The sequence below is a fragment of the Hipposideros armiger genome, unplaced genomic scaffold (assembly GCF_001890085.2).
Source record: "Hipposideros armiger isolate ML-2016 unplaced genomic scaffold, ASM189008v1 scaffold_281, whole genome shotgun sequence".
In the NCBI taxonomy this organism is placed as follows: domain Eukaryota; kingdom Metazoa; phylum Chordata; class Mammalia; order Chiroptera; family Hipposideridae; genus Hipposideros; species Hipposideros armiger.
In genome coordinates, this window is record NW_017731631.1 from 627,995 (window position 1) to 642,618 (window position 14,624).

General features: G+C 34.2%; 1 protein-coding gene across 10 annotated transcripts in view; it reads right to left on the reverse strand.

Annotated features, from left to right (window-relative positions):
* Positions 1-14,624, reverse strand: part of STAG2 (STAG2 cohesin complex component) — a 141,169-nt gene that overhangs the window by 15,053 nt on the left and 111,492 nt on the right. For 9 of the 10 annotated variants that reach the window (XM_019657916.1, XM_019657910.1, XM_019657912.1 and 6 more), the window contains 5 exons: positions 11,018-11,157; positions 9,452-9,553; positions 7,184-7,332; positions 4,629-4,757; positions 548-771 (listed from right to left, as the gene is read on the reverse strand). In XM_019657916.1, coding sequence (XP_019513461.1) covers positions 548-771; positions 4,629-4,757; positions 7,184-7,332; positions 9,452-9,553; positions 11,018-11,157 — 744 coding nt within the window. The remainder of the gene's footprint in view (positions 1-547; positions 772-4,628; positions 4,758-7,183; positions 7,333-9,451; positions 9,554-11,017; positions 11,158-14,624) is intronic. The other variant, XM_019657915.1, reaches the window with a different exon arrangement.

Sequence of the window (14,624 nt, forward strand, 5' to 3'; positions counted from 1 at the left end):
GCTAGAAGTCCAAGAAATTCAAGTGTCATAATGTGTTACTACCTCCAAGAGTACAGACAGCAATTTGTGTTTCTATCAAATTCTCCATGATTAACGACCTCTTCATAGAAATTCAAAAGTTGTAACCTCTCTGAATCTGTTGCTCCGCTTAAACTAGATGATCTGACCTCCTTGGTAATAATTAGTTCTATAACACCAAGTCCCTATCCCTTCCCTATGCATACAGCACAGTGCTGTGATTAAAAAGCAGGTGCTATAGAGTGAGACTGCCTGGCTCTACTACTTAATATCTGTGTGACCCTAGGTAAGTTACTTAACCTTTCTGAATGAGTTTTCTCATCTGAAAGATGAGGATGGACCCAGAGTTGTAAGAACTGAGTTTATGAACAAAAATGCTTAAAACAGTACATTTACACATTAACTAGACACACTGTGCAAATACTATTTAACAGCACGTATTTCAAATAAAAAAATAAGGTGAATCATAATGACACTTCAGTTGGTAAATGTAAGAGATAAATATAAAGAGAATAAACTATATTCTCACTGAGTGAGAGCTGCATGCCTTCAACCACTTTCCGTTTTCCTGTAGATGGTTTTGATTTTTTACTCCGCACAGTTGACCCCCGACTGCTGATTCCACTGATTACTGACATGGTGTCATCATCACCACCAGCTAGCAAAGAATTTCGGTAAGACATCAATGGAAGCCACACATCTTCTCTTCGGAGTGACATCTGAAATGTCATGAACTTTTCCAAGTAAACATACCTTAAAAAGAGGTAGAAACCATTAGCTTTGATACACAAACTGCCATAGCTTTTTCTTTATTCCTCCTAATGATCTTAAGACTTACATACCATGTGGAAAATTCAATGACTTAATTAGAATTAAATTTTAAAAAATAGCAAAGTACATTAGAATGAAACAAAGTAATGGTAGATAATCCACATTTTTTCACAGAGTAACAATTAAAGGACGTTAGTGTTTTCTTTCTCAAGATGTCTCTATCCTAACTTTTCATGTCCTCTGCTAGAAGAACAAACTCAAGTCATATTTCTGGAAGAAGGACTGGATTTAAAATCACACAACTTGGGTCCTAGTTGCAGTTTTATAAATCCCTAGCTACATCAGTACATTAAAGAGCAATTCTGTCTCTATATTAGGATTCTCACATTAAATAATTCAGGGCAGTTTAGCTTAGTGTTTGCTGAGCATCTACTATGCCCCAGGCAATGGGGATACAAAGATGAATCAGATATGGTCCCTACCTGCAAAAAAGTTTCAGCCTGACGGAAGTCAGACATCTACCCTGGGGTCCAAATATCACAAGGATTCTATAGATTATATGTGATATAGCAATCAAAATTCACCTAACATTTGTGTGACTGCTATGTGCTAGGTGTTTTTCTCTTGGGTGTTTCTTACATCACGTGCGGGAGACATTCTCCCCATTTGATAGATGAGGAAAGAAAGGACAAGCTAAGTAACATATCCATGGCCATAAAAATGAGAAAGCAGTATAAACATGATTCAAATCCCACACTCTGACAGTAAGAGTTCAATGCTGTATTGTCTAAATTATGCTTCAAATACATGAACACATTTTTGTCAACTAACTACAAAGTGCAATTCAAATACCTGCTGTCATAATGACTAATTCCAATCAATTCATAATTATCAGTTTTGCTTTTTTTTAAAGATATTTATTGGGGAATTGGGGAAGGGGAACAGACAAGTTGCTGTCCTTTTGTTCTTCAGTCTAGTTGTGGAGGACGCTGCTTCACTGGTCCAAGATGGCACCATCATTGCGCTCTTCCCGGGTGAGGCAGATCAGTCGCCGGCTTCTGGACGGCTGCTCACTGCGGCTGCTGGCTGCTCACGCTGGCTGCTGCCTACACACAGTAGCCCAAGGCAACCCTGCTGCAGCAGGGGCTGCAGCCTATGCCATTGCCGGCAACTCATGGCAGCCCACCTCCGGGTTGAGCTGTTGTTCAGCACCTTAGCTGTAGAGGACAGTGTCACTGGCCCACATATGTGGGATCCGAACCGGGGCCCTCTGGTGTCCCAAGCCAGCTCTTAACCAATGCGCCACTTGGCAGGCCCCATAATTATTAGTTTTGAACACCATTAAGAGAGGGGATAGGATGGGTGGCCCATTAAAGTGCAGGCACATAACACCAAGGATGTGGGTTCGATTCCCACATGGGCCAAGGAGCTGCGCCCTCCACAACTAGATTGAAACAACTACTTGACTTGGAGCTGATGGGTCCTGGATGAACACTGTTCCCCAATAAAATTTCTTTGGAAAAAAAAAAAGAGAGGGAATAGGAGATAGTTACAAATACATACTGCTTGGTGTTAATTTTTCAGTATTTCTTCTTAATTGCAATGTATTTCAGCTATACACAGTAGTACAGTACTCCTCAACATGTGGTCTGTGAACTATTAGTCTGAGAACTGTTACCAGTCTGCGACAAGATATGGAGCTTGAGCCAAAATATACTCACCAGTAGAGAGATTTACAACTGTGTGTCCACCACCGAGCTTAGCAGAACATTTCGGAGAAGTAGCCTCCCTGATGCTATTTCCCCTTGCCCTCTTCCCTGCCACAGAAGTTACCACTAACATGAATTTTCTATTTATCATCGCCATACATAATTTGTGCTTTTAATACATATTTGTCTATAAACATCATAGCACAGTTTGGTACTTTTCACAGTCAACATGTTTTTTAAATCTAACCGTTTTGGAAGACTGACATCAGCTAACACTAGTGGTAATCATGTCTCAATATAAGTGTATCAAATCAACATGTTGTACACCTTAAGATTACACACATTATATGTCAACTATATCTCAATGAAGTTGAAAAACATTTTTTAGAAAAGATGAATTAAGTCTGAAGATCTAATGTTTAACATGGTGATTATAGTTAACAATGTTGTATAATTATATAATACTATACAATTGAAATTTGCTGAGTAAAAAACTTACATGGTATCATTTAAAAAGCTAAATATGTGAGATGATGTATTTGTTAATAAACTTGATTATGGGAATCCTTTCAGAATGTATACATATATAAAACCACCATGTTATATACTCTAAATATATTACAATTTGCCAATTATACCTCAATAAAGCTGAAATATTTTTAAGATTTCAAAAAGAATAATCGACTGGAATCTATCAGTCTTATTTCAATCCCAATTCAGTCAAACTATAAAAATAAAGTCATTTATGATATCTGAGACTAATAGAAATTTGAACAATGATTGGGTATTTAAAAATCTAACCATTTTGACTGCCGTATGGTATTCCATTGTACATCAATCTATCGATCCTATTTTCTAGTTGATGTTTAGTTGTTTTGAGCCTTTCCCTAATTCAAACAATGCAACAGTCAAATTATTTTATGGTCCTTCAGGACACATGTGAAAAAGTTTCTCTAGGGTATCTACCGATGAAAAGAATTAGTGGATTATGAGGTAGGTTAGACTTTACTAGACATTGCCAAATAGCTCCTCCACAAAGTTGTCTTGTACCAAATTACACCATCACCAGAAATGTATAAAAGTCTCTATTGCTCCACATCCTTGGCAATACTCGGGACTATCAGGCTTCTTAATTTTTTCTAATCTGCTAAGTGAGAAATGGTTTTTCATCGTTTTAATTTGTATTTCATTGATTAATAGTGCCAATGAAATTTTTAATTGGGAGAGATCTACATAATAAAATACACAGAAATTAAGAGTACAATTGGATCAGTTTTGCAAATGCATACAGCCATGTAACCAACACACATTTAAGATACAAGACATTCCCATGACCCTAGAAAGTACCCTGTGGCCTTTTTCCCATCCAATATTTCCAACCCTAGAAGTAACCACTACTGTGATTTCTATCACCATAGATTAGTTTTGTGTATGTTAGCATTTCATATAAAATCTATACAATCTTTAAATGCAAAATACTGGTGGGACTTTCAGAAGAGGATTCTTGCTCTCTCTCTCTCTCTCTCTCTCCCCCCCTCACTCTCTCTCCCTAAGTTATTCATATTCTTCTGCCCTTTTATACCTCAAGCCAGAAGGAAAAGGGTAGAAGATTTTAAAATTTAATTCTATTTGTTGAGTTCTCTTAGAATAGAAAGTCATAATTTTAGAAGACTAAACCAGAAAAGTATCCTGTTTAAATGATCTGTTGAGGACAGGGCTAGTAGTTAAAGTAAAAAGTTAAAAAAAGGGAATTCTACTTTCCAGTGTAGCCACACAGTTCAGGACACAGGCTGATATGTTCCTGATGGATCACTGATATAATTGTCTATTAAATGCTCCCTGCTTAGTTTGGCTAAGCCAAAAATGGAAGTAAGAATATGTCAATATTTCAAATTACACCTCTAAATCCACTACACTGTGAGAACTTACAGATCTTAAGTGGAGTATTAAGCATAAAATACAGTTACAATCCTTAAATTATAAAATTTCTGAAGTATACAGATTTCTGTGCATTAATGCAATCCTACAGTTCTAATTTCTATGTTAGAAGGAAGAGAAATCAAGTATAACAAGTTGTCTTTAAGAATTCTACATCAAAATTAAATAGAATATTTTTTAACAAATACATACACTGTTCTTTTGTCTTGTCGGAGTAGTTTAGAAGAAAATTCACTCAGGATGTCAAGAAATGCCAAATTTAAAGGTGGATGGCTCTCTCCTTGTGGATTAGGTTCTTTAAAAGCAAATTCTATGCCATCTCTGCAAAGAAAATAAAAAAAGACAAATGAGTATTTAAGGGACTAGAATACAAAACGCAGTTAACTTAGAAAGAAAATTTCTCTCTATATTCTCGTTCCGCTACTAAAATGTTTTCTTTGCCATGCATTTAATCTGTGGAATAGTGAGAATAAAGAGGCTATAGTAAGAGAATGAACAAATATATTTACACGTTATGCCACTGTTACTTTCTTCAAAACATAAACACACACAGGCACACAAATACACCAGCTAGTCTCTAGATTGAATGTGGTTTGGTATATCTATATTCTTTGGTACATCTACATTCTTTCCTTGGTTCTCTTTTTCCACAGAAAATAACCCAAATGCTCTCAACATAATGGTCAATATATTTTCTATATTTTTTAAGACATAAAGGAGATCTACTAAAGCACACAGGACTAACTTAAAAATAATTACTAAAGACAATTTGTAATGAGCCATTTAAGAGTAAAGTTTAAATATTAAACTCGGGGGCCAGCCGAGTGACGCGTTGGTTAAGAGTTGGCTTGGGATGCCATCTCTGAACAGCAGGGCCCTGGTTTGGATCCCACATGGGCCAGTGACACTGCGCCATCTACAGCTAAGATGGTGAACAACAGCTCAACCTGGAGCTCGGCTGCCATGAGTCGCTGGCAACAGCATAGGCTGCAGTAAAGCTGCAGTGGGCTGCCGTGAGCTACCATGAGTGGCTAGCAGCCAGCATAAGCGGCCGGCAGCCGGCGAGAGCTGCCAAGAGCCACCGTGAGCAGTTGTCCAGAGGCCAGTGACTGATCTGCCTCACCCAGGAAGAGCGCAATGATAATACCAACATGGGCCAGGGAAGCAACATCCTCCACAACTAGACTGAAGAACAAAAAGGACAGCAACTTGTCTGTTCCCTGTCCCTGATTCCCCAACACTGTTCTCCCCCCCAATTCCCCAATAAAATCTTTATATATATATATATATATATATATATATATATATATATATATATATATATATATAAAAACTCTACTCAGGGCTTATTTTAACCATATTTATTTAACAATAATTACCTCTATTAATCAAGACAACAACCCAACATTATAAAAATGTAACTGGGTAAAAAAACAATCCAGATGAAAATGAATAAAGAAGGATATTATTACATAAAGGAAATAATATATTACTTCTCAAAATAATTACTACATATGTGGTCCCTAAATATTACCTAAAAGTATCACTCAATTTATTTATTTATTTATTTATTTATTCATTCATTCATTCATTCATTCATTCAATCTATTTAAAAGGCATAAAAAGGAATTTGAGACTTTTAGAGCAAAGTGAAAGGAGAATAAATTTAAGTTGGGGGAAGTATGGGATTAACTTAAACAGCAGAAATATTTCTGTAGAGAGACATTTAATACTGTTATAACTAAGTAAGGAGGAGGAGTAAAAGAGACAGGAAAAATTATATACCAAAATCAAAACAAAGCAGAAATAAAACAAAAACGAGACACATATAAAACAGAGCACTTTCAATGTAACAATTTAAGCCTCTTGATTTTCCCAAAAGCAAGGCTCTTTACCCAAGATTAAGAGATAAAGGTATTAATATCCATGTGGTGGTTATGTTAAAGGTCAAAAATAAACTCATACTTAAAAGTATAATGGATCACTAACTTGCATACCCCAAATAAAATTAGAAAATTTGCAATTTTTGTAAGGCAAAGAAAATATACAGACGGAAAGAAGACTCTGGCTCAAAATAAGGGATAAAGTCACTACAATATAGAGAACAGAACCAGAAAGATAACACTCAAAACGAGCCAAATTTCAAAAACTTTTCTAATAGCAGTGAGATTATGACAAAAGCTGTTAAAAGATACTGTAATACCTGATGAATATATGCTGATTTTCTTCACATAATTTAAAAAGATTTTGTATAGTTTTTTAATTAGTTTCAGGTGTACAAAACAATGTAATAGACATTTCACCCCTCACAAGTGATAACCCCCCTCCCCCAATCTATTGCTCCTCTGACATCATATATATCTATTACAATTCCATTGACTCTAGTCCCTATGCTGTACTACATATCCCGTGATTATATGTATATATATATATATATATATATATATATATATATATATATATAAAATTATAGTTGACATACAATATTATTCAGCTTCAGCTTCAGGTGTACAGTGCAGTGGATTTTATATAGTTTTAATTAAAGCAAAGACTTTCTATGAAAGGAGTTTTAGTCCCAACTCATGTGTTAATGGTGATAGCGCTATAACTGAGTCTTAAGACATATGCCATAAATGTGTAAACAAATAATAAAGCATCAATTGAATTTGATTATTCTTTAAAAAGAGCTAGATTCAAAAGAATTTCATGATTGAAAAATAGGAGCGCTGAATAAAATATTTGATTACTTGTGTAGCATAGCAATGGCCTCTCTCGTTTTCAATTGATCGAGTCCAAAAGTTAAAGCAAAACGTCTAGCAAGTTCTTTTATGCCGCTGAATGTTGAGGATGATCTGTCAAAATTATAGCCATTTTCCTGTATCATTTCATTAAAAAGCTGTTTGGAAAGAAAGAAAGAAAGCACATTAAAGATTTTTTGATAACTATGGATTATTCACACTTTTAAAATGCCGTATTTTCTACTTAAAATCTACTAGATGATCCATAGAAGAGGCACTACATTTTATTCTAAAACATGGATTTTTAAAACACATGATACAAATGACGAAAATTGTTATCACTTCATATATTTACTCTAGAGATAGTTATTGACATTAGAAACTCTTTAGGATAGTTTTAACAGTATTCTACTCTGCTGGAACTAACTGGATATTAAGATAACATATACAAAAAGGTAAAGAAAAAGGAAACACACCAAATTAGGCAACTATGCTCTGCTATTTACATTTAACTGATGTATCCCACAGCAAGAAATTTCATCAAAAAGTAAGCAAAACAAAATGCAATTTTTAAACTATTAAATTGCCAAGCTATTAACAGATAATGGCTACTACTATTGATAAGAGTACAGTAAACGTACCAAAGCAAGTTAACCATTGCCAACATTTTAATGATTTTTCCCGATAGAGATATACAAAATTTTATAGGGATGCTGTACTGTAATCTATTTTACTTTGTTTTCAATGAGCATTCTTATCTGCTGGGAACATAAATTGAGATAACCTTCCTTTCTATAGAGCAATCTCGCAAAATGTAGTGAAAGGTTTAGAATTTTAATGTCCTTTGACTAAGCAATTCTAATTATCAGACTTTATCCAAAAGGAATAAAAATATTCGGGCATAATACATAGGTACAAAAATGTTTGTTTTGGTGCTATTTATAATGGCAAAGATTGTAAAAGAACTTAACATCAAACAAGAAGATATCTCGGTTAAATTATGGTTCCTCTAGAAAATGGAATACTATATAGTCATTTTAAATGCCAAGTAAAGTACGTAATGGCATGAAAATGTTCAGGATTTATTAATATGAAAAATTTCAGGCTTGCAAAATAAAATGCATGATACGGCTTAATTGTTGTAAAAATAAGGTTTCATATGGGCCTATAAAAAGACTAAAAAGGCTACTAAAAACTGAAAGTGTTAAGTGAAAAAAATTAAGGGTAAGTTGCATTTTTTTAGTTCCTATGTTTTCTAAACTTCCTACAGCAAGCAGCTATTACTTTATAGCAAAAGTTATTTAAATGCTACCTTTAAAACCTTTTAAATTATATTAATTTTAATAAAGAATATCCAAATGGAATTAAGAACTTTCATACCTAGATTTCTATAAAGCAATAAGAAAGTTTATCAAGTTGAAATGGTTTATGTTTTGGGTGCATTTGGTCTCTGAAGACAAAAATATACTGAGCAAATGATATTTACCTAATTAAACCTACCCTGCTACTGCCAAAATGAAAAGGACTATTGCATTTTGATTGTAAGACATACTCATTAAATATGGAAATATACAAAGAAAAAAATAAAATTCACCTGAAACATACCTAAGCAAGTTAACCACCACCAATATTTTAGTGATTTTCCCCCCAGATAGATATAAAGATATGAATAATTTTATAGGGATGCTATACCATAGTAATTTTTACTTTATTTTCAAACTATATATGTAGTAGAAATCTATATACATTAATGAATATAGATCTACACTAACTTTAAGTGCTACACAACAGCGACTGCAGAGATGTGTTACATAATATATTCATCTAATATCCTACTGATGGACATTTGTATTATTTCTAATTTCTTCTTATTATAAACAATGTTGCCATGTACAATCTGTGTACACCCATTTTTGCAAACTTGCCCTATTACTACTACCTTGGATAAATTTTTAAAAGTAAAACTGCTGCCTCAAATGGCATACACATTACAAATTTTGACATATATTGTCAAACTGCCTACCAGGAAGGTTGTACCCATATATATTGATGACAATATCTGTTTCCCCCATCGACGGCTATCTATAGGTTTTGCCAATCTTACCAGTCTGAAAGCAAAAAATAATCTCACCTGCACAATGTCTACTAATGAGATTGAATACCTTGTATTTCTACTTTTATGAATTGTCTATTGTATCCTTGGTCATTTTTCTGTTACCTTGAAAAGTATCTCTTGTTAACTGTGTTAGCCTAAAGGTGGTACTCTTAATGTCTTACCTGTTGCAAACTGAGAATAAGAGTTTTTGCACATTGAATTTTGTCTATCTGCCTTGTTTTACTCATTGTTTCTTTGATGATATCTCCATAGTCATTATAATACTAGAAAAGAAATTTGTACAAATTAGAGCTCTATCTCCTAAAACTACTGAACAATTTTAGATTAATCATGTAAGCATGTCACAAAGTATGTACTTGGCTGAAATTATGCCTTTCAAGACAAAAAAGAATGTTACCAAAACTTTAATTTCTAAGCTCATAATCCCTAACTTTATTAAAATCAGAAATATTAGACAGTTAAGATCTAATCACATTAAGCTCTAAACTTGGTTTTATGGAGGCATGATGTAAATCAATAATTAGGTTATGCAGATTTTCAGAAATAACACAAAGGTATAAACAAAGTTCCTGTGCTCTTTGTGAGCTACTAAGACAATATAATCAATCACTTTCCTAACTTATTCATTGCTAATTGGCATGGAGTTTGTGTGCAGTATCCAACTTTAATTAATTATTTGGCTTATAGAAACTAAGTATGTTAACAACATTTAAAAGAAAACTTATTGTATGTAACATTTACATCATGCATTGTAGAAGAAATATTTTTGTCTAATTTAATATAGTTTCAAACTGCATATACGACAACTTTTAGAGGTAACAGGATAACCTATGACAAATAAAATTGACTAATCTAGAATACCTAGATCTAAAAGTTTAAAACTTGCAAAATGACTTCATAAATCTTAGTTTAAAAACAAATCATTAATTATCATTATTCCAAATCACTTAAGTTCCAAAGTAATTTAGAATGGAGCTAGAGTTCTATCATGTAACAAAGTATTCCAAAGAGAGAATTAACTAGTTTTTGACATTTATTACATATTTTGTGAAAAGAAAGGCTTAAAAATTTACATTTATAATTAGATTTTACTTGAGAAGGATTAAAGTAAAACTATCTTACCAAATTTAGTCATATTCCATTAGTACAATTAACAAGTATCCTTCCTACTACTACTTAAACATTAAGAGAATCTCACATGTATTTATAAAAATTGTGAATAGCCTATTCTGAATCAAATCAGATTTTCAGACCCTAAAGGAACCTTAGCTATCACAGTGGAACAGATGAAGAAATGCAGGATGCAAAAAGTATTGAGTTACTACCCACGCTGCATAGTAACCAAGCTAAAACTATACCATCTAGGTCTCCTGACTCCTAAAATGACACTTTTTAATGCTGCATCAAGCAGCGGAATGAGAACATCCTGATGTCTTAAACGACATCACAAATACAATTTCTAATAGTGACAGTTAACCTAAGGCAAGCTGTTTCCAATATTCCAAGTGCAAACGAACTCGATAAACCCAAATTGTCCATTATAATGGAGTGGAGGTATGAGGAAATGCTATGGAAAATGTTAAGTACTTTAAAGGAGATTTCTTTTATACTAGAAAAGTAATTTACTCTTTAAAATTTCAATGGCAACTAAGCATAAAAGCCAATGTTACATTTACTATCTTTTAAGCATTATAAAAATATCTTGCTATCCATTTTTCAAACTTTACCTTCATATACTGCTTGAAGATATCTGCAGCTGTATTCATCTCCACTACAGTATATACAATTAGCTTACAAAATGCTGCAAGTAAATTTCTCCTCTTGTGCAGAGCTTCAATTTTACTGGCTTCATCCTCCTGCTGACCATCTATGGGAAAAACGTTCCAAACAGTAAGCCATATATATTTTACTTTAGCTGTATATATATTTTAATTCTCACTATAAAATACCTTTATTTTGGAGAATTTGAAAAGTAAGGAAAAACATTTAAATGAAGTAAAATTATAGTTACTCTCAATATCTTAGTGAATGACCAGCCCATTAATTCTAATAGACAAAATTTTTGTGTAGTCAAATATGTAGTCAGAAGGCTTCTTGGTGAACATGGAACAGGAACAAGTGGAGTGAGTCAGAGGAACTGATGTTTAGTGATGTTAGACTGTGCTTGCCTAACTCATTCAACTACTTCTCTAATAGGATATTTAGTCGAGACCGGCATATTCAATGTCAGTTGGTTAAAGCCCTTTGTTCCTGGGAGCAACCAACCTCAGAAATTCTCCAACGCCTTCCCTTCCAAGGATGATCCTACCCCAACTCTTACTGACACATACTTCCTTTATCCATACTATATATATTGAGTTAGACTGGGATAGAAACCATTCTGTCTTTTTAAGAAGACTTCACATATTTCCAATCTGATCTATTATGTGAGATCTTGACTTCAGGTATCAACGGGAAAAACTTATTTTAAAATTCATTGTCAGGGAAGCTGGAATCTTTCTCCGGACAAATTTTACAAATGAAATTTAAAACTTAAAAAACCCCACCATTTTATATTAATTTACACTTCTTTGGTTATCAGTGAAGTTTTCTGTGTGTGTCTTAGCCATTTATATAATATGTCCTCTTTTGTGAACAGCAGGTGCATATTCTGTTAGGTCTTCAATGTAAGATGTAAGATTTCTAATATAAAAAAATTGTGTAAAATAAGAATGCTCTTTTAAACAAGTATTTATTTTACCGTCTCTGAAAATTCTTGATAACAGCTAGTAAGTTAAAACCAAATTTTATGGAATAGGAATTGAAGACAGACCATCAGAAAAAGTTTCATTACCACAAGTGTATGGACCAGAATGCCAAAGTATTTGCTTAGAAATCTAAGACATATTGTTCACTCTGTTAAATGATTACACTGAATATTTAAGCTAACTTTTTTAAATGACACTGTGATTATAATGGGTTTCTATAAAACACTGTTAAGTACTGCTCTCTGGAAATAGAGGTATATAGACTTTCCCTACCTAAAGAATGAATTACCCAGATATTAAGAGATTTTGTACCCTGAATTTTAGTTTTCTTCACTTACTTATCAAAAATTAGCCACATTTTCCCTTGTGGGGAATGAAGAATGTTAGAGACGTCCCTAACGCACTGAGCCATTCATATAATATATGTCAGTTGCAATTATTATGATGTGTCAGTGCCTCTGGAAGCATTCCCTATTACACTGTCCCTTTCTAATCTGATGTGGGCTAACAAATTTGATATAACCATGGGTCTACGACACCAGGGGTTAGATGAGGATGAAAAGCAATGGAAACTATCATATATTGCTGATGAGAGGATAAAACAACCACTTTGGAGAATAATTTGGCAACATGTGGTCAAATTTAAGAGGTACATAGGCTAGATAATCCAGAAATTCCACTCTAAAGACGTACACTAGAAAAGCATTTACACATGTACTCAAGGAGATAAGTATATTTGTTGTAACACTATAATAGGGAAAAAATGGAAACAATCTAAATGCTCATCAATATGAAAATAGACAGTGTCATTAATTCATCACATAATATTCAGCAGTCAAGATAAAAAAGCTACAACCACATGTGAACACTGACAAATTTCAAAAATAATGTTAACTCCAAAAAGCAAGATGCAAATTAAAATGTTCGATATGATACATGTGGAAGCTAGTAATAGAAAATCAACTACATATTGAGAACAGATACACAAACTCCTAGTAAAATAAAATTAAAATGTAAAGGGTTGATAAACACCAAATTAAGGATAGCATTTATCTCTAGGGAAAAAGACAAAATTGAATTGGGGAGGGATACAAATGTGGGCTTTTGTATACATACTTTATTCCTTAAAAAAAAATCTGAAACAAGAAAATCTGACAAATGCTGGTGGTAGGCATGTACAAATGTGTTATCTTTTATAAAACTTTTCCAGAGAACTAAAATAATTTCTTTTTTTTTTTAGCTGAGCCATCCTGCCACCTGTTGGCAGCTCAGTGTCAGCTCAGCTCAGGCTGGGCATCAAACCGCTGTTGCTCAGAGCTCACACTCTTGAGTGAGCTCTTAACCAACTGAGCCACTCGGCTGGCCCAATAATTTCATTTTTAAAGTGTAAACAGAAGAAAAAAAAGTTTAAGAAGACTCTAAGCAATTCCATGAAGCTCCTAGAAAATTCAGTAGTATTGGCAAGCTTATTTTCATTCTTCCCATGGTCTATATAAAGTAGAGTCCATCCCCAACTAACAAATGGGTTGTGGACCAAAACTGATTTTGTATCAGTTTTTTAAATGCAACTATGCTTTCTCATAGAAATTTTAAAAACTCCTACACATCTTTTAGGATCCATTTCAGATGTTAGATTATTTCAATGTTTTGACTCCTACTGACCAGCCAGACCTTCCTCTATCTACATGCCCACAACACTTCACACATGGCCCTATTACTTATCAAAATGCATTATAATGAATGGTTTTTGGATATGTCCTTTTCACTTGAATTACATTCTTAAAGAAAAAGATGTTTCATTTTTTGATATCCACAGCATCTACTATACTACCTGCTGACCAATAAATATCAAATTAGTTAAAAAATAAAAGCATTACTAAACCAATAGCTGAAAATGAAAGGTGAAAAATTATATCTACATAAACTTTACTACAGAAACTGAAAACTGTTTTGGCTACTCTGTGTTTCTCAATTCTGTTCTGGTTTTTTTTTTTTAAACGTAATTTTTTTTAATGATTTTATTGGGGAACTGGGGGAGGGGGACAGCACTGGGGAATTGGGGGAACGGGAACAGACAAGTTGCTGTTGTTTTTTTCTTCAGTCTAGTTGTGGATAACGTTGCTTCACTGGCCCATGTTGGTATTATCACTGCACCCTTCCCAGGTGAGGCAGATCGGTCGTTGGCCTCTGAACGGCTGCTCACGGTGGCTCTTGGCAGCTCACACCGGCTGCTAGCCGCTCATGCTGGCTGCCGGCCACACACGGTAGCTTATGGCAGCCCACCGCTGCAGGGGCTGCAGCCTACGCTGTCACCGGCAACTCACAGCAGCCCGGCTCCAGGTTGAGCTGTTGTTCACCATTTTAGCTGTAGAGGGCAATGTCACTGGCCCCTATATGGGATCCGAACCAGGGCCCTGATGCTCAGAGCTGGCATCCCAAGCCAGCTCTTAACCAACACGCCACTCGGCCGGCCCTGGTTTAGTTTTTAATACTTGAGAACAAAGCTCTTTTTAGATCAAAATAAGCTATAAGTCTTGTCTAAAATTGTATATGTATTTATTTACACTGATTTGCAATGATGTGTGTT